This window comes from Ovis canadensis, chromosome 15 (assembly GCF_042477335.2).
Source record: "Ovis canadensis isolate MfBH-ARS-UI-01 breed Bighorn chromosome 15, ARS-UI_OviCan_v2, whole genome shotgun sequence".
Lineage (NCBI taxonomy): Eukaryota > Metazoa > Chordata > Mammalia > Artiodactyla > Bovidae > Ovis > Ovis canadensis.
The window spans coordinates 63,560,723-63,581,012 of NC_091259.1; the positions used below are offsets into that span (position 1 = coordinate 63,560,723).

Sequence of the window (20,290 nt, forward strand, 5' to 3'; positions counted from 1 at the left end):
TGGCAAACCCACTCCAGTGTTCTGGCCTGGAAAATCGCATGGACAGTGGAGCTTGGCGGACTACAGTCTACAGGGTTGCAGAGTCAGACACGACTGAAGCAACTTAGCACACAGATAGGGCAGCATTTTTAATCTCTAGAAGAATACTACCATGAATAACGTTTATTGAGTCTTCAACTTACGCTGCTGCTGCTAAGTCACTTCAGTCGTGTCCAACTCTGTGCAACCCCATAGACGTCAGCCCACCAGGCTCCCCCGTCCCTGGGATTCTCCAGGCGAGAACATTGGAGTGGGTTGCCATTTCCTTCTCCAATGCATGAAAGTGAAAAGTGAAAGCAAAGTTGCTCAGTTGTGTCCAACTCTTAGCGACCCCATGGACCGCAGCCTACCAGGCTCCTCCATCCATGGGATTTTCCAGGCAAGAGTACTGGAGTGGGGTGCCATTGCCTTCTCCGTCAATTTATGCTAGGCACTGTTATAAGTATTTTACATGAATTAACTGATTTAATCCTCATAGTACCCCTTATGTGGGCTACCCTGGTGGCTCAGTGGTAAAGAACCCACATGCCAATGTAGGAGATATAAGTTTGATTCCTGGGTTGGAAAGATCTCCTAGAGAAGGAAATGGCAACCCACTCCAGTGTTTTTGCATGGGAAATCCCATGGACAGAGGAGCCTGGTAGGCTACAGTCCATGGGGTCGCAATGAGTCAGACATGACTTAGTGACTAAAGAGCAAGCAGCAACCTCTCACTGGGTGGTCCCAGAGGCCAGGGGTCATTGCCGGGTCTTTCAGGGAACAGGTTGCAGGGCTGATGCTGAGCAGGGACTGGAGCTCCGGTCTGGGAGCTGGGAGACCTGGATCCAGGTTTTGGCAGGTGGCCTTTGGAGAATCCCTCCCCATTTCTGGTCTCTGTCACCCGTTTGGTGCAATGGGATGGGTAGCTCTCTGACACTGGTACAGTATGTGTACCTTGGTCTCCATGGCCTGCTAAGCGGAAGGCCCCAGGGATAGCAGGCCCAGGGGTTTCCCAGAGGAGGAGGTGGATTCCTACCATATCTCCTGGGGTGTGTCTCTGACCCAAGGGAGGCTCCTTGATCTCCACCTGGAACTTGGGGCCCCCAGGGACTGTGTGCTCTGTCCTTGACTCAGGAATAATCCTTATCTCTTCCCTACCCCAGCCCATGGTCCTATAGGGTGGGCTTTATCACTGGAGACTTAACAAAATGCCAGTGTTGGAGAGTGGACATTAACCCTCTGTTTACTATGAACCCTTGGAGAGACAGGGCCAGAGGGGCTCAGAGAGCAGTGCCCAGAGCCTAAGGGGGTGGACACGTGCTGAGGTGCAGAGAGAGGCCTGAGTCTCATTGTCAGCAGCGGCCAAGCCCCTCACTTCTTCTGCCTCCCCTACCACCAGCCCCACAATCTTGCAGGTGAATCCTTGAGCTTTGGTTGAGTCCAGGTGGGGAGGTGAGAGCTGGGGCTCTGGTGCCAGGGTCCCTCCATTATCCCATTCCCCACTTATCTGCTGTGTGACCTTGGCAAGTCCCGCCCCTTCTTGCAGGCTCAGAGGAACATCATAACTATGCCTCACAGGGGCCTTCTGACCCAGATTCCCAGTGGTGGACAGATTGTAGGGGGCATGGTGGAAGCTGGGAGTCCAGTGGGGAGGTGCCTGGCCAGGAACATGGCCATGTCCACAGAGAGAAGTGGGTTGTTAGGAAGGAGGGGAGACTCCCCCAGCATCCTGCCGTGGTGAAGGATGGTGGTGAAGGGCAGTGGTGACGCTGTTGGCTGAGCTGGGAGGCAGAGCAGGAGCAGGGTTGGAGGGGAGAGTGGGCTGTGGTCTGGGCAGGCTGGTGGACATCAAGTGGGGATGTCCGGGAGGCAGAGGACTGAGGGGCCTAGTGCTCGGGAGGGCTCTCTGGGCTGTGGGCAGAGGAGAGGGCCACGGAAGGGTAATGGGGAGAAAGGGTCCAGGCCCAGCCCCGGGAAGGCTCCTCGTATGTCTCAGTGCACCCTCGCCCTCTCTGGCACTGTCCCTCTGTGCTTGGTCACCGAGCCTCTCCTCAGGGCCACCTCGATCTGGCTCTGATTCCCCCGTTGACCGGTTCATTGGGTTTGAAATAGCGCATCTGCCTCCAGCCTCTGTAACTGCTGTTTATCCTCCCCAGCTGTCAGGGTGACCTTTCCCTAGCAATCTTCCCAAATGTCCTGTCCTTTCACGCCTCTGTGCTTGATTCCCACGGAGAGCCCTCTGCCTGCCTGCACCCTCTCCACCTTGTGAGCCTGGGATGAGTTCCTTGGCCCCAGGCTCTCCCTCCCTGGCAGTCGGGGGTGGTGTCAGCCTTCCCTTGTGCCTCAGGGAAGGCACACAGGCCTCAGATCACATGGCAATCAAGGGCCAAGTGGTTGAGAGCCATACCTGCTGTTAAGGAAATACTCAAAGGAAGGTGCTTGTGGACAGCCAACTCTGCACCAGGCACCTGTCCAAAGGTTGTGCCCTTTGGTCTTTACGGCAGCCTTGAGAGGTGGGTGTTAACCATACCCTTTTTACAGATGAACAGACAGACTTAGAGAAGTAGAGATTTGCCACAGGGATTTTTTTTTTTAAGTTAGATTTTTAAAAATATAAATTTATTTGTTTTAATTGGAGGCTAATTACTTTACAATATTGTAGTGGTTTTGCTATACATTGACATGAATCCACCACGGGTGTACGTATGTTCCCCATCCTGAACCCCCTGCCCACCTCCCTCCCCATCCCATCTCTGGGTCATCTCAGTGCACCAGCCCTGAGCGCCCTGTCTCATGCACCGAACCTGGACTGGCAATTCGTTTCATATATGATATTATACATGTTTCAACACCATTCTCCCAAATCATCCCACCCTTGCCCTCTCCCACAGAGTCCAAAAGACTGCTCTATACATCTGTGTCTCTTTCGCTGTCTCATATATGGGGTTATTGTTACCATCTTTTTAAATTCACAGGGATGTTTCTGTGGCTCTCTCTCCCACCTGGGGACCATAATCTAGCTGATTCCCACTGCTCGGCTGGGCTGAGCTATGGGGAACAGTGGCCGAGGCCCCCTGGGGCTAGAGGTTGACAGGTCCTGCTCTGGGGAGTCAGCCCAATGGACTCACCTGGGCTGTGTTGGGTGTTGCTGGTGGAGCAGATCCTTATCACCCCATTCCCACTGATGAGTTCTCTTTTGTCCCTACTTTCCAACCTCAGACCAACTGTGGAGGGCGGGTGAGTAGCACAGAGCAGGTTCCCGCTCTCCGGCGGGGTTGGCCTGGCAGCTCCCCTCCAGCCTCCTTCCCCATCCCGCCCTGTCTCTGCTGCTCAGGCTCTGGCACATGGTCAGGCGGTCGGCCTGGTGAGGCTCAGCTGCTTCTGGCATGGGCTACTCAGAGGAAGAGCCAGGATCGGGAGAGGAGGGTCGTCTGGGGCTCAGAAGGGTGGTGTCTGATAGGAAGCCTGGGTCTGGGGCGCTCAGGCCAGGGCCGCTTTGCATGGCACAGCTGGCCCTGCGGCGGGCACTGGCCTGGTATGTGGTGCTGGCAGCAGCGCTTTCCCTGCATGGTCATCTAGGGGCTGAGGCTGCCAGGATGTGGCTGTGGCTTTGGTGTGATGCCCGTGGCCCCAGGTGGGAGGGGATGGATGGGGCTGCTCCCTCCCCTGCATACTCACAGCTTTCTTCAGCCCATCTGGGCTCAGATGTCAATAGATTCATCACCAATGATAGGCTGGGTGTGACCTTTTACAGTTGGAGTGGGGAGCGGTGGGGGGCGGAGAAGGAGAAGTAACCCTCGAGAGCCTCACCGTGGCCTGGAGGCAGGAGGACCAGGCCTTGTTGTCCCCTGTGAGGCAGGGTCTGGGTCCGCGGCAGGAAATGTTGCGCCCAGGCGCACTAACCAAGGAGCTCAAGGAGGGAAACCCCCCGGAAGGCTCTCTGAGGTGTGCCTGGCCCCTGTGCCCGCACCACCCAGGGGGGCTGCACCCAGACTGCAGGGGCAGTGCTGCAGAGACGGGGGCCCACCCAGCCCCTTCAGCTCTTGATGGCTTCGTTCCACTCCCTTCTCACCTACCCATCTCCTCCACTCTGGAAGGGTCCAGTTTGTGAATTTTACTCCCATAGTTTGAGGTGCAGGGTTTGGAGGCAAAGGTGGGAGTCAGCCTTTAAGGGTCACCTGCAGGGTGCTATGAATTTTAAAGTCCACTATCTTCTTTAATCTTCATAGACAGTTATATTATACCCATTTTACAGATAAAGATAAGGAAATCGAGGCTTCAAGACCCTCCTTCCCTCCCCCGCCCCCCGCTTCCTCCTTTCTTTAAATGTTTCTAAGCACCTACTCTGAGCCGGCCCAATGTTAACCTGAAGCCCGCTGCTTACACACCCTCCACTGCCCACCTCATAGGGAGGTAGGATTCCAGCACCAAAGCCAGTGCTCTGACTTCCAGAGGGACAGAGTAGGGCAGAGCCTGAGAGCTTTCTAGAACCAGAGCCCCCCTACATAGGAAGGGATGAGCTCTCTGTTCCTTGTTGCCCACAGACCTACACGGGCTCCATCCTGGTGGCTGTGAACCCCTACCAGCTGCTCTCTATCTACTCGCCAGAACACATCCGCCAGTATACCAACAAGAAGATTGGGGAGATGCCCCCCCACATCTTTGCCATTGCTGACAATTGCTACTTCAATATGAAGCGCAACAGCCGTGACCAGTGCTGCATCATCAGGTGGGCACCCAGCACCAGCATGGAGTGCCAGGCTTAGCCCCTAGAACTCCTGCTCTATGCTCCTGCTAATGCCTCATAATATAGAGAATCACCTCCCCTTTCCCAGGCCTTATATCTCTATTAATGTCACCAGAGCTCATGTTAGCTTTCGATGCCAACCTTACTGCTGGCTCCTGTTAAGTTATGGTCAGTTGCAATCTCAGGCTCCCATTCTCTCTTGGGCAGAGGATAAAAGGACAAAAGGATAAAAGGACTTAATTGACAGAGCATTGACAAAGTTAATGCCATGCTGTGTGGCAGTATGAATGGAGGGGAAGGAAAGTTAACCAAGCTCATTTTACCTTCCCCAGGTTTGAAAAGTCCTTGAAAATGAAGTGTTTGTCACTTAGTCATGTCTGACTCTTTGCGACTCCATGGACTGCAGCCCACCAGGCTCCTCTGTCCATGGAATTCTCCAGGCAAGAATACTGGAGTGGGTTACCATGCCCTCCTCCTGGGGATTTTTCCAACCCAGGGATTGAACCCAGGTGTCCCGCAATGCAGGCAGATTCTTTACCATCTGAACTACCAGGGAAGCCCCGAAAGGTCCTTAGTTTCAGCCCATTTTACTGATGAGGAGCTGACTGGAGTGGGACAGCAGCTGTAACAGGTCCCGCCTCTGCCTGTGTCTCCTCTGCAGTGGGGAGTCGGGGGCGGGGAAGACAGAGAGCACGAAGCTGATCCTGCAGTTCCTGGCGGCCATCAGTGGTCAGCATTCGTGGATTGAGCAGCAGGTGCTGGAAGCAACTCCCATCTTGGAAGGTAAGACTGGGGCACTCAGGGAGGAGCAGGGTGGCTGTGGGGCGGGGGAGAGTTGACCATGACTGTGACCCATGACCCGTGACCCTCTCCTACCCTTGCAGCGTTTGGGAATGCTAAGACCATCCGCAACGACAACTCAAGCCGCTTCGGGAAGTACATTGACATCCACTTCAACAAGCGGGGCGCCATCGAGGGTGCCAGGATCGAGCAGTACCTGCTGGAGAAGTCACGAGTCTGTCGCCAGGTGGGCCTGAGCCCCTGCACAGGAGCCCCTGACTCAGGGTGCGGAGTGTGGGGTGCACTTTGCATAGCCTTGCTTGTCCCTGTGTTCCTGCTTGCTTGCCTCAGGGCCTGGGATCCCATCAGGAAACCCACCCATGGGGCCTTTTTCATGAGACACTTGTTAAAACAGTGAACTGTTTATAGTCTGATTGTGTGCTGCCCAATGGCCCTGTGCTGCCCTCCCGTTCCCCAACACCTTGTGCCCACGTTTTCAGGCCCCGGATGAAAGGAATTACCACGTGTTCTACTGCATGCTGGAGGGCATGAATGAGGAGCAGAAGAAGAAGCTGGGCCTGGGCCAGGCCACAGACTATAACTACTTGGCCATGGTGAGGCCCAGGTGGGCACCCGGGGAGGGGGACACCTGTCCCAGCCCCTCCCCAGCTCCAGGCCTGGTGGGTGGGAACTTTGCTGTGGGCTTTCTTTCATCCTCTGACGGGCACCAGCCCACCGTAAAGCATGTTCCCCATGTGGGCACGCACTTGCTTCCCCACCCATCTAGATGAATGCTCGCTGCAGATACTAGTAATAATGCTTCAGTTGTGTCTGACTCGTTGTGACCCCATGGACTGTAGCCCTCCAAGCTCCTCTGCTCATGGGATTCTCCAAGCAAGAATACTGAAGTGGGTTAGCATGCCCTCCTCTAGGGGATCTTCCTGGCCCAGGGATCGAACCTGCGTCTCTTATACCTCTTACCTTGGCAGCAGGTCCTTTACCACTAGCGTCACCTGGGAAGCCTGCCACAGACACACACATTCCTAAATGTGTAGGTGTCCCGGACCCAGGGACTCATAGACAGGCATGTGCCCATGTGTATGCACACTAGGCCCTGCCTGCACACATGTGCTGTGGTACTTTAGTCTTTGAGGTCGTGGAGACTGTGACCTCTGCCAGGGCTCCCCCAGGACTGTGGAGCACAGGCTGCTGTGGCTTCAGCCTTGGGTGCTAACTGGTTGCTGGGCCCTGGTGCCAGCCTCTTGCTGGGGTCTGGCCACCAAGGATAAGGGGGCCAGAGGCCTTTGCTGCCACTCAGTGCCAGTGAGGGGCCATGCACATAGCAGGCTGGCCTGGGGGGCACTGGCTTCCTTTGCCCTGGGAGGATTGGCCAGCCACGTGGACACAAATATGGGCTATAGCACATGAGAGATATGGGACAACAAAGTTGTGTGTGTGTGTGTTGCAGGTGTGACAGGCCTTCCTGGACACTTCCTTTAGCTGGCTGGCACACTTGGACACACACACACACGTCTCATAGGCACACACAGTGGGGCAGACCCCTTGACACCCTGCCTGTCGACAGTCACCACCCCACCTTCCACCCCAGGCTGCACCTGGTGAGGGGTTCAAGTCCCTGAGAGTGTGTGTCCACAGCGGGCAAGGAGCATGGTAAAACCTTGGTACTGTGACTGCAGGGCATGATGACAGTGGCAGGCCTGGCATCAGTGATCTGGCTCCTCTTACTCTTGGGAAGAAGGGGCGTCCAGGCTCCCCTGATGCAGGAATGTGTTCTTGAGAAGCCTAGCCAGGAGCTTTCTAGATTTTCTGGAGGAGTCCTAGGTGAGGTCAGTGCCCAGAAACCCAGGCTGGCCCAGCCCAGGCACTGCCTCTCTGGGGTAACCTATGGTCTCTGTGACACCCTCCTGCTCCCCACTTTCCAACTTCCTCCCACCAGGGTAACTGCATAACCTGTGAGGGCCGTGAGGACAGCCAGGAATATGCCAACATCCGCTCGGCCATGAAGGTGCTCATGTTCACTGACACAGAGAACTGGGAGATCTCGAAGCTTCTAGCTGCCATCCTGCACCTGGGCAACTTGCAGTATGAGGGTGAGGGACCCAGCGGCCATCTCTAGTGAGGAGGGAAGACTAGTGAAGGCAATGCGTTCTCTCGTCCAGCACTCCCAGGGCACTGACAGTGTGCCGGGGTGGGAGGTGGTGCCAGGTCCACTCTGCTCTTGCTCTGGTGTCCAGCATGGTTCCTGGACCAAGCAAGAGCCCTAGGAAAGTTTGCTCAGTGAATGAATGAATGATCCCAGATCTAAGGCGCTCACAGTCTAATGAGTCTTGAAAGACAGAGACCTGGAGAGTGGGTGCGCTGAGCAGAAACAGGAGCTGTGCAAAGGTCCTAGGCCTGACAGAGTAGGGCACATCTGGGGAAGGGCAGACGGTGTCAGGCCCAGGGCAAGGCAAGTTCGCCAGGCCTGTGTCAGGAGTCCCTGCTTACTCTGGGCGTCTGGAGTAGGGGTCATGGGAGGTGGCACGGGGCATGATTGCCAGGGTCTGCTTACTTGGATGTCAGGCAGGGGGCCAGATGCTGGGCATTCCTGCTTCTTGCCCTCATGGTGCCCATGGCTCATGGAGACAACACTCGTCAGACAGCTATTAGCCCAGAAAAGCATTTAATCATGGTGCTGGTGCCCTCCGTAGACAGGGCAGTCCCCCTGAGCGTGGGCAGAGCTACCCCGTTGCCCTAGGCTGTCCCCCACCCCACCTCCCTTGCCTGACGCTGTGCCTACTGCTGCTGACAGACCGCACGTTTGAAAACCTGGATGCCTGCGAGGTCCTCTTCTCGCCATCCCTGGCCACGGCCGCATCCTTGCTGGAGGTCAGTGAGAGCCTGCTGTTCTTTCTCTCAGAGGGACGGTGTTGACTTCTGGCTCAGGGAGCTGGGGCCCTCTGCTTGGAGAATCCTGGGAGTTCAGCACTGAGAACCAACCAGCTGTAGGCAGGATCTGTGCTGGCACCGGGCCCCAGAGGAGGAGTGGAGACCTAGTACAGCTGCCCCTGGAGAGGGTGGGGGTCTGGGGGCCCTGAGCAGGTCAGTCAGTCTTTTAGTAAATATATACTAGCCTCTGCCTTGAGTTGGAAAACTGGGATGAATAAAGTCAGAGTCTGAGCCAGTGGAGCCAGCCCTGGAGGGACAGGTGACATCCTGGGGGTGGGAAGGGGCTGGAGGAGAGAGGCATTTGGGTGGTTTTGACGATTGGGGAGGATTGGGCTGTGGGCTGTGGAGGGCTTTCCCAGTGGAGGGAGCAGGCTGGGCCAGGCCTGACTGGAAAGCGGGAGGGGTTCTAGGTGTGGCCGAGGGAGGGGCGGGCTGGCAGGGGGCTGCGTTGAGTGCCTGGATGTTGCCCCACCAGGTGAACCCCCCAGACCTGATGAACTGCCTGACTAGCCGTACCCTCATCACTCGCGGGGAGACAGTGTCCACTCCGCTCAGCAAGGAGCAGGCGCTGGACGTGCGAGATGCCTTCGTCAAGGTGGAGTGGCCGCCTGCTCTCCTTGCCCCGTGAGAGGCTGGGTTGTTGATGGGCAGGAGCCGAGGAGCCCACAGAGCTGGAGGGATGTCAGCCTTGACCCCGCTCTGCCCTTGGGTCCAGCTCCAGCCACTGGCTCTCTGGGGCCTGGACAAGAGTGTGCCTTCCCCCTGAGCCTGATTCGTCCATCCCACAAGGGGCTGGGACTTGTGTTCTTCAAGGGCCCGAACAGCTCTGGTGACCTGAGGCCTTCCACCCCTGGCCTGCTTCATGCTGAATCATATTTGCTGGCCATTCAGTCTGCTGTGCTATTCCCAGCCCTGTGGATACCCTCTCTGGTCTCTCCTTCTAAAGAAGACCCCGCAGAGGGAATGGGCCCGGTGGGGAGGCCCCCAGTCCTGCCATTTTGTCATCCATTGAGCCCTTGCCCTGTGCCAGGCCCTGTGCTGGGCTCTGGGACCCTGGAGATAGCCAGAGTTGTAGAGGCGACATGGTTGGAGGGGTGGGAGCCGAAACTTCCAGGGGAGGGAAGGGGAGGTTTCTTGGTGGAGCTGATATCTCCATAGAGCTTTGAAAAACAAGCAGACGTTCTTCAGGTAGGAGAGGGTGCTCCAGGCAGAGGGAACAGCTGGAATAAAGACGTGGGGGTTTCCTGCAGCAGGAAGAGGCTAGAGTGAGGTCTCCGAGGCCCAGGGAAGGTGTCTGGCCAGTCTCCCTGGGAAGCTGTGGCTTATGCAGCCGCATCTCCCTTCAGGGCATCTACGGGCGGCTCTTCGTGTGGATTGTGGACAAGATCAATGCAGCCATTTATAAGCCCCCTTCCCAGGAAGTGAAGAACTCTCGCCGGTCCATCGGTCTCCTGGACATTTTTGGGTTCGAGAACTTTGCAGTGAACAGGTACCGCATGGGGCTGTGTCTTATGGGAATTTTCTTCTAAAAGTGTGGACTTACAGATCACATCTCTCCCTTTAAACTACATTTAGCTAGTCCCAAGCACACTCTTCCAGGCTGTTGAAAAATGTGACTCCAGACACAGAATCCTGGGGGCCCTTCCCCTTCCTCCCCATCCCCTCCAGTCCCTGGGCCAGCTGAGGCCAGTGTGGTGGTGGGGCAAAGGCTCTTACCCATTGTGACACTCTATTCCCCGTTACCCATTGGTCCATTTCCAAGCTGCAAGATGCCTCAAAGCAAGTGAGGCTGAGACAGCAATGTTTGAGATGGGGGTCTTGGCCATGCTTGATGTCCCACCCCTCTTGGGGGGCCATGTGAAGTGCAGATGGATGGAGCAGGCCCAGGAGAATGCTGGGGCTAGAGGCAGCTGGCCTTGCCCCACTTTTTAGCTATGTTACCCCTGGTGAGTCACTTCAATTCCTATAATGTTGAGGTGTCTCAAAGCCTTCTCTCTACCCAGAACACATGAAGTGTCAGTCACCAGGGAGAATGCTGAGTTGGTGGCTCAGAGATGTCACCCTCAAGGCCTTGCTTGCCAGATCTCATGAGCCCCCTTCCCATATCTGCTGATGCTTTGAATCTTTGAGGCCCACCTCCCCAGTGCCTTGGCTCTTCCTCTCCTGGGTGCTCTGCCAGGGGTGTGGTGCCCATTGGCCAGCCCTTTCCCAGGGCCTGGTAATCCATCCTTAACTCTCCTCTGACTCACTCAGTGACCTTGGGTGAGTCCTGTGCCCTAGCTGGGCCTTCATGCCCTCTTCTGTCATGGAGGAGGTTGGAGACTGAAAATCCCAGGGGCACACTGAACATGAGGCTGGGGTCACCCCTGAGCGGCAAGGCAGGGCCTGAACACCCCTCCCCCTCCCCTGCTGCCCCCCATCCCTGCAGCTTTGAGCAGCTCTGCATCAACTTTGCCAATGAGCACCTGCAGCAGTTCTTCGTGCGGCATGTGTTCAAGCTGGAGCAGGAGGAGTATGACCTGGAGAGCATTGACTGGCTGCACATCGAGTTCACAGACAACCAGGACGCCCTGGACATGATCGCCAACAAACCCATGAACATCATCTCCCTCATCGATGAGGAGAGCAAGTTCCCCAAGGTGGGCCTGGGGCAGGGCAGGGCAGGGCAGGGCAGGGCAGGGCAGACGAGACTCCTTCCCTCCATACGATGAAGATCCAAGTATACCACTGGCACAGAATAGGTGCTCCAGGCACAGAATATGTCTTGGAGTTGGGGAGGGGCTACTTGCATGATTTTAATCTTGGGAAAAAGATTTCCTATACTGGGATGTACTTTCAAGGTTTTGTAATTCCAATTTACCCACTTCACAGATGGGGAAACGGAGGCCCAGAGAGCTTCTGTGTTGGGATATAAATAAAGGGAGGGAGGCTCTTGGGAAAGACAGAAGGGGGGTGAAAAGACAGCGGGCAGGAGAGGCAATGGGGCCTGGTGGAGAGTGGGGTGGGGAGGAGAGGGAGAGCTTGATGGGTGCTACTCGGTTCCCACAGGGCACGGACACCACCATGTTGCATAAGCTCAACTCCCAGCACAAGCTCAACTCGAACTACATTCCCCCCAAGAACAATCACGAGACCCAGTTTGGGATCAACCACTTCGCAGGCATCGTTTACTATGAGAGTCAAGGTATAGGAGGGCCCCCCGAGGCTGGCTGTCCCTCTTTGCCTGTGTTCCCTCCCTTCCTCCCCCTTCTCCAGCCCCGGACAGACACACCAGAGTGCTGAAATACGAAGAGGGAAGGGATGTTAGAAAACGTTGGGTTCAGTGCTGTTTTTTTTCAGAGTTTATAAAATTTTGTTAAAATATATGTAATATAAAATTAACCATTTTAACAATTTTTAGGTTTGCAATTCAGTAGCATTAACTACACTCACGATATTGTGCAGTTGTCACCGCTCTCCAGAGTCTATCCATCACCCCAAACAGGGGCTCTGTATGCACGAAACAGTAACTCTGCATCCTCCCCTCACCCCCAGTCCCTGATAACCTCTACTCTACTCTCTGCCTCTACGTATCTAACTATTCAAGTGCCTCATATAAGCGAAACATACAGTATTCATCCTTTTGTGTCTGGCTTATTTCACTTAGCGTAATACCCTCAAGGTTCATCCATGTTGTAGCATGTGTCAGAATTTGGTCCTTTTTATGACAATAATATTCTGTTGCATATATATATACATATACATATACATATACACACACACACACAGCACCGTTTATTTATCCATTCATCTGTTGATGGACAGTTGGATTGTTTCCACCTTTTGGCTGCTATGGATAGTGCTGCTGTGAACATGGCGTTGCTGTTCAGTCGCCAAGGTGTGTCCAACTCTTTGCGACCCCGCGGACTGCAGCACGCCAGTCTTCACCGTCCTCCACTATCTCCCAGAGTTTGCTCAGATTCGTATCCATTGAGTCAGTGATGCCATCCAACCATCTCATTCTCTGCTGCCCTCTTCTCCTTTTGCCTTCAATCTTCCCCTGCATCAGAGTTTTTTCCAGTGAGTCGACTCTTCGCATCAGGTGGCCAAAGTATTGGTGATTCAGCTTCAACATCAGTCCTTCCAGTGAATATTCAGGGTTGATCTCCTTGCAGTACAAGTGATCATGGGTGTACAGTATCTTCTTTAGCCCTGGTTTCAGTTCTTTGTATGGGCTCAACACTCCTTTGCACATAAGGGGAAAGTGAGGCTCAGAAGGAGCAGTTAACTGTTTGTAGATCCCACAGCCTGCTGGGTGCAAAGCCAGATCTAGAACCAGCACAGTTAGCCACCAAAAGTCCTTGAGCAACAAGACCGAGTTTGGTCTTTGAAGGACTTGCATCTTCTTTTCTCCTGGGAGATATAATTGGGCTCCTTTTAAAGCTGAAAGTGAGGAAGAAGGTCAGAACATAGTTAAGTTTTTCCCTTTGGAATTCTTACATGGTCTGTCAAAAGCCCGCAGACTGCCCTTGCCAACTCCACCCCTCCTACCCTGGTGCAAAGAGCTGACCTTGAGTGGGCATCAGCTGTGGGATGTGTCTGTCCTACTGCCCTCAGTCCTAAAGGGTCCCTCCCACAGCCAAAGTCAGTGAAATTCTCAACAAGCAAAGAGCCACCTGTTTCACACTTCCTTGTTGAATTGGTCCAGAAGGCAGAGAGTGAGCCATGCGGTAGTTATGGGATCAGAGGGGCATCAGCCTTCCTTAAAATAGCAGGTGTGAGATCTGACCCTCCTGTTAGAAAGTAGGAAGCCAACGTTAAGTTTGAAGGCCTGTTGGGTAAGCAGATGGATCTGTTGTTTAGAGTAAGAGAGCGTATTTTCAGTTCAGGTCAACTAACATTCATTGGCCAGGCTTCATACTTCATACTGTTGCTGGGGACATGAAAATGAGAATTGAGTGAACTCCACTCACGTATAAAATTATAGAATATTATTAGATCTGGAGGGAACAGAAGACTCATCTGCTTTTATGGATTTGGAAACTGAGGCCCCGAGAGGGAAATGACTTGCCTAAGGTCACTAATCATTTCTGAGCTACTTTTAACAATTCTGTTGGCATTTTCTGTTCACAGAACACTGTTTTAGTTAAGCATTTTATTTAAAACATGAGTGGTTTAGGTGATCCAAAAAGAAGCAAGAGTTCATGGATACATCATGCTCATTCAAAAGATAAGGAACAGAAGGGCCAGAACTGGACTCTGTAGGGCCTCATAGTGAGTCTGTCATAGAGCTTTAATTTGCTGTTGTTCAGTCACCAAGTCACGTCCAACTCTTTGCGACCCCATGGACTGCAGCACGCCAGCCTCCTCTGACCTCTACTATCTCCTGGAGTTTGCTCAGATTCATGTCTATTGAGTCAGTGATGCTATATAACCATCTCATCCTCTGCCACCACCTTCTCCTGCCTTCAATCTTTCCCAGCATCAAGGTCTTTTCCAATGAGTCTGCTCTTCGCATCAGGTGGCCAAAGTATTGGAGCTTCAGCATTAGTCCTTTCAATGAATATTCAGGGTTGATTTTCTCTAGAATTGACTGATTTGATCTCCTTGCAGTCCAGAGGACTCTAAAGAGTCCTCCAGCACCATAATTCAAAAGCATCAATTCTTTGGTGCTCAGCCTTCTTTATGCTTTAATTAGGGCCCTACAATTCCATCCTAGCTTCAGAGCCCCACTTCCGGTACTGGGTGCAGCTCGCCCATCCCCAGATGTCAGGTGGGCAGCCCACACTGGGTCTCTGTGCTGTCCACCAGCCAGGGCAGTCTGAGTCCTGGGGGAAAGGGTGCTGCTTCTCTGCAGGGTTCCTCCTCCTCAGGCACCCCATCTTCTGCCCCAGCCTATCAAGGACCCCATTAACCAGCTCCTAAATCCTCAGGCCTGGGAATGGCAGCCCTCTTTGGAGTCTGTGTGGTGCAGGGAGCCTCCCTGGACTGGTGCCTGGGCTCCTGGACTCAGCTCTTAACTCTGCCCCCAGTTTGCTGTGGGTGTTAGACAGTTTGCTTAGCTTCTCTGCACATTGATTTTTTTCCTTGTCTGGGTTGGGGAAGATAATCTCCACCTGTCCCACATATACAGGGGAAGTTGTGAGCATTACAGCTGTGAGGGCAATATCCAAAACCAAGGTACGTTTACTTTCATTCCTTTACTATTAGCTGGTACCAGACGAACTTGCATTCTCTCCTAGGGGACCCACTTAAGGAAAGTTTTTGACACCTCTGTTACCAATCTGGGTCCTTGGACTCTTTAATCCATAGAAATTGATAAGAAGCCAGGCAAGAAGTTCAGGCAAGGCTTTACTAAGGTTTGTGCTGCAGCATGAGGGAGTGAGGGAGCTTGAACAAGAAACACGTGCCCTTGCTGGCTCCCTGAGTGGGGCAGACTGGTTCCTTAAATGAGGTGAGGGTGGGGGCGGATTGGTGAGGTGGGTCGGGCTGGAGGGGTGGCTGGCGTGGCCTGCTCACACTCTTGGTGCTGTGTGCAGGGCCGCAAGGCAATGTCCTGCTTTTGCTCCCAGCAGAAGCAGAAATGGTAGTTGGTTTGTAGCCTTTTTGTATCTCACTGCTCATAACTGCCCAAGCTGCACATGCGCTGCGGTTATTTTTAGTCTCGTAGCTTCTTTGTTTCTGTTGCTCAGGGAGAGCTTTGTCCAGGTGCAAGCACTCCAGTAAAGGATCCCACGCCCCAGTGACCCAGCCTATCTCATGTTCGTTCAAAAGACTAAAGCTAGCATTTCAGGCGTTGGGGTGGTTCAGTGGAAAAGGTAGCCTCACTCCCTTCTGGGGACTGAGACATCCTCCCTTCTCGTTGCCCAAGCCTGGAAGAGGGGGGCAGCATGTGGCTGGGGAGACTGAGTTCTAGCTCTGGCCCTGCCCCTTGCTTTCTCTGTGACCTTGGGCAAGCCACTGTCCTCTCTCGGCCCCAGAGTCCCTCACTGTAAAGTGGATGTGGTTGAACTAGGGGGATTTTGAGGGTCTTTGTGGACAAGGCATGGTGGCTTTGGGAAGGGGGTGAGTCTTGTTGGGGGGAGGCCACTGGAGTTATAGTGTGTGACTGCTCTGTGGTGCTGCCCAGGCTTCCTGGAGAAGAACCGGGACACCCTGCATGGAGACATCATCCAGCTGGTGCACTCCTCCAGGAACAAGTTCATCAAGCAGATCTTCCAGGCTGACGTTGCCATGGTAACGTGGGGGTGTGGCTTTCATTGGGCAGGCAGGGCCCCCAGAAGCTGGGCCTGTGTCTAGGCATCCCCTTGTCTAGTGGCTTCAGCTGAGCTCCTCTGGCCACACAGTGGGGGCAGTGTTTTGCTGTGGTTCCAGGCTGGGGGGCCTCCAAGATTCTCCTATCTGGTCCTCTTGTACTAATTAGGGGGTGTAGGTGGGGTGCAAGGCCCAGAGAAGGATCACATGAGATGTGGCAGAGCAGAGCCTGATCAAGACTCAGTTTTGGGGTCCCCTCTCCGACCCTCTAGCCACTAACGGAGTGTGGGTGAAGGGGGAACGTCTACCCTTGAGGGTGTGGATGGGTGTGGGGGTGTTGAGAGAAACAGGCACAAAAGCCTATTTTCACCAGCCCTGGACCCCCACATGGGGGATGGAGAATTTCCCACCCTTGGTGTTTTCTTTGTCCCTGGAATGGTAGTCTGGTGGACTACCTGCTGGATTGTATGCCCTTTTGTTCTGCAATTTCCTTCTGTCCCATGGCCTGGAGAGCGCAGGAGGGACTCGCCGGAGGGCAGAGCCGCGGCCCCCTCCGTGCCTGTCCAGCTGCCTGTGTTGCCCCACCCCACAGAAGCCCTGCTGCCCCAAGGTTCGTCCCCTCTCCCTGGTGGGTTTTGCCCTCTTGTTTTCTGACCCACCACGTTCTCCTTGCCCCCCACCCCATCTTGCCGCCACCGTGCGCTGTGGTTCCTGTTGTAGTTTCTCTGTGGTTATTCATCGGGCACTCTCCGCCACTCAGCAGCTTCTGTGAAGGTAAAAGACCCCAGTCGGGGACGGAGGATGGCGTGAGAGGCCTCAGTGGCCCTTGGGACTGGGCTGTGTCCTTGGCCCCCACGGCACTGAGGCTTGGGGAAAGGGCCGTTGTTGTTGTTGTTGTTTGGTTTTCATTTATTTTTGTGGAGTGTGTGTTTTTGTGGAGTGATTTGTGGAGTGGTTTGGCCTTTGTTTACTGAGTTGTGTGGACTGCAGGCATCTCAGTTTCTTAAAGGAGGAAACTGAGTCCTAGAGAAAGAGATGAGACTTGCCCAGTGAACCGGGGCCCGGGCTGGGACCCAAAACCTTGTCTACCAAGTTCTCTGCTCCCTTGAGTCTCTGGAGGTATCAAGGCCTGCTCTTCCCATCAGGCGCTGCAAAGGGGTTCTACATCCGAGACTCAGTCAGAGCCTCTGATTAACCTTGTGAAGCAGGAGGGGCAGGTGGTGGTTTCTGCATTTTGCAGACGGGGACTGAAGCTCAGAGGTGGTGTGTGGTTCACTCCAAGTCACAGCATCTGAGGGAGCCGGGGCTGGACGCCACCCCCTACCCTGGTCCTCCGAAGGTCCTGGAAAGCATTCTTGGTGTGTCTTGACAACCAGCTCCAGGCTGTGTGTAACTCCCAAGGTGCTCTGGGCTCCAGAGATGCGGGGTGACCTTAGCAGCAGCATAGCTCTGACCTCTTCTCTACCTTTGATTTCCTCTCTGCTTAGCTCTGACATCCTTTCACTTTCAGTCTTAATGCTGAATCCCCCTTCCTGCGTGTCTGGCATCCCCCTCCTGCCTTGTGCCTGGCAGAGTCCTGGCACAATTCACAAAGCCACAGCTGCAGAGCAGGGCCCGTAGCATGTCATGTCTGGACAGAGGTGCTCTGCCATGGGTTGGCTCCAGGCCAACACTGTGCCCAGCTGGCTGATGGGAGGAGCATAGGGCCACTGCACCTGAGGGTGCAGGTGCCTGAAGCTCAGCACCGGTAGTCCCCACCCCGAAGCCCACACACTGCAGGTCGCAGAGTTAGTGAGATAGGAATGACTGGGTTTTCTCAGTCTTTCCTCTTGTAGACCCAGCTGCCCTGCCAAGCTCATGCATTCCTGGGCAGTCTTCAAAGGCCACTGAACCCACTTGTCCTCCTACCTCTCTTTCCAAGCCCCTGGAGGCTGTGGGGACCTCCCTGTGAAGTTTCCTGTTCTGAGTCTCCTTCCCCTGGACTCTGGGAACCTACTTGCAGAGGAACCATGGAGAGGTTCCAGCATAAGACTGGGATGGGGGCAGGGGGTGTTGGGGGTGGGCAGCATCCAGAAACGCCCACCCCCAAGGGAGTTTTTGGAGCACAGGATTAGAACATGGCAGGGATCAATTTGATAACAATCACTTTTGCTCTTCTGGGCCAGTCTGTGAGCCACACACACATATTTCTCATCTCATTCATTCCCTGTGAATCCCTCATGAGTGATTACTATTGTCCCCGCTTTACAGAGAGGCCAAGGTACTTGTTTGAGGTCACACAGCTGGTGACACACAGGGATTTGATCCAGGTTTGGTGGCTCAGGTGGTAAAGAATCCATCTGCCAATGTGTGAGATGTGGGTTTGATCCCTGGTTCAGGAAGATCCCCTGGAGGAGAAAATGGCAACCCACTCTAGTATTCTTGCCTGGGAAACCCCATGGACAGAGGATCCTGGCAGGCTATTATCTATGGGATCACAAAGAGCTGGACACAACTGAGCGACTGACACTTTCACTTTTCTATCTCGGGGAGGGGCCAGGACTTGGCCAAGGTCATGGACAAGTGGAGGCTAAAGTGAGGCTTTTGAGTTCCTGCTCCTTTTCACTGTACCATGCTGTCTGTGAGAGTGTTGTCTTAAGAAAATGCTTTGTTTCTGTTGGAAAAATGATAGCTCTGTTAAAAGCACAAGGAGATTGGCTTGGTGAAGTGTGGATGCTGAGTCAAATTTTATTGGATGACGGTATACTGGTTGCCATGCTCTCCTTAGGGTGGAGGTCCACATCCTTTCAGTGATAAAACCTAGGTCCTGTGCAGGTCCCCAGTGCCTGGATTCTGCCTTTTGACTCTTGTGTCTGGATCTTGGGGTGCCCTGGGAAGCCCCACCCCAATCATTACTCCTGGAGGGGAGCAGTAAGCCAAAAGCATGGTGTTTCTTCCAGGGCATGGAGCCCCTAACCCCCAATCAAGGCACATGTCCCCACCGAGCTGAGTCCACAGGAAACTTATTCACTCTTCATGCAGGAGGCATCTCCTGCCACTGACCTCCCAGCTCCAATCACATTACATTCAGGTACCTGCCTCTCACATCCCCTCCATGGAATCATTTAACACAGACCTTTGGATTTCTCACTTCTGCCTTTACCCCATCCCTAAATATCTGCACATTATCCCAGAAAACAACAAATGTTGGAAAAGATGACCTTTCCCTTCAATGAAATAAAACCAAATCAGAAACCAGGTGGCCACGAAAGTGGGCTCATAGCCCCCACCTACTCCTTCCTTCCATCAGAAATACCTGTTGGGTGCCCATCATCTGCCAGATATTGTCCTGTGTCCTGGGGACACAGTAGTGAACAAAACTGAAATCCTCTGTCGTCATGGGACTTACCCTCTAGCAGAAGGGGGATGTAGTTAATAAGCAAATAAGTGAATTATCATAAGTCAGATGGTGATATATGAGATGGGAAAAATGGAGGGAGGCGAGCCAGTGGTGGGGTTTTGCAGTTGTGAAGAGGGATCAGGAAAGGCCTTACGGAGAGGTTGGTGAGGAGGTGAGGAAGCCAACCACGTGCATTCTGGAGGAAAAGCAGCGCAGGGAGGGAACAGCAACTGCAAAGCCCCAAAGTGCTTTATAAGCCCCCAACCTGCCTGGTGCATCGTAGGAAGAGCACAGAGGCAGGAGTGGCTGGAAGGGAGGGAGTGAGGTGGTGGAGGGGCTGGAGATAACTGGGACCCGATCCTGTGGGACAGTACTGGTTCTTACAAAGGACCTTGGTATTCATGCTGAGTGAACTGGGGAGCCATTGAGGGTTTTGAGTCAGTTGGGAGAGGGGAGACATGACTGGATTGGTGTTTGAACAGCCTCATTCAGGCTGCTGTGTTGATAGTGGGGTAGAGGTCAGTGTTGGGGGCAGAAACAGGGAGACCAGTTTGGAGGTTATTACAACAGCAGGAGAGCCATGCAGGCAGCCTGGATCAGGCTGACGGTGGAGGAAGTGGTTAAGGGTGTCAGATTCTGGACCCATTTTGGAGGTAAAGTCAATCAGGTTTGCTGCATGTTGGAAATGAGAAAGGAGGGGTTGGGGATGGCCCCTAGACCTGTGGCCTGAGCAGCTGGACAGTTTCTAGGAGCCCTTGAAGGTGAGCAACCAGTTCAGCACCACTGCAGTTCAGCAAATTGTTGCTGGCTGTTGCTGTGTCAGGCCCTGGGGCACGGTAGTAAGCAAGGCAAACCCACCTGTCCTCTCGGGGGCTCATAGCTCAGCGGGAAAGACAGAGAGGAGTGGTTCCAGTGTGCTGATCACAAACAGAGAAAGATGTGCCCTATGTGTGTGTGTGTGTGTGTGTTGTTTGTGTGTGTTGTACATGTGCTCATGCTTTGTGTGTTGTGTATATGTGTCGTGTGTGCCTGTGCAGGTGTGGTGTGTGTGGTGTTTATCTGTGGTATGTATGTGTGTCTGTATGTACTGTCTCTGTGTATATGTGTATACATTTATGTGTATGTGTCTATATATATGTACTGTGTGTGTATGTGTCTGTTGTGTTTGCGCTCCGTGTGTGCAC

At 53.8% G+C, this 20,290-nt stretch overlaps 1 protein-coding gene across 5 annotated transcripts in view; it reads left to right on the forward strand.

Moving 5' to 3' along the window:
* The window catches only part of MYO7A (myosin VIIA), a 113,343-nt gene that overhangs the window by 25,164 nt on the left and 67,889 nt on the right, over window positions 1-20,290 (forward strand). For all 5 annotated transcript variants that reach the window (XM_069555469.1, XM_069555466.1, XM_069555468.1 and 2 more), the window contains exons 5-15: window positions 4,563-4,747; window positions 5,427-5,548; window positions 5,650-5,792; window positions 6,046-6,159; window positions 7,503-7,656; window positions 8,358-8,434; window positions 8,970-9,089; window positions 9,841-9,983; window positions 10,923-11,133; window positions 11,543-11,678; window positions 15,603-15,709. In XM_069555469.1, coding sequence (XP_069411570.1) covers window positions 4,563-4,747; window positions 5,427-5,548; window positions 5,650-5,792; window positions 6,046-6,159; window positions 7,503-7,656; window positions 8,358-8,434; window positions 8,970-9,089; window positions 9,841-9,983; window positions 10,923-11,133; window positions 11,543-11,678; window positions 15,603-15,709 — 1,512 coding nt within the window. The remainder of the gene's footprint in view (window positions 1-4,562; window positions 4,748-5,426; window positions 5,549-5,649; window positions 5,793-6,045; window positions 6,160-7,502; window positions 7,657-8,357; window positions 8,435-8,969; window positions 9,090-9,840; window positions 9,984-10,922; window positions 11,134-11,542; window positions 11,679-15,602; window positions 15,710-20,290) is intronic.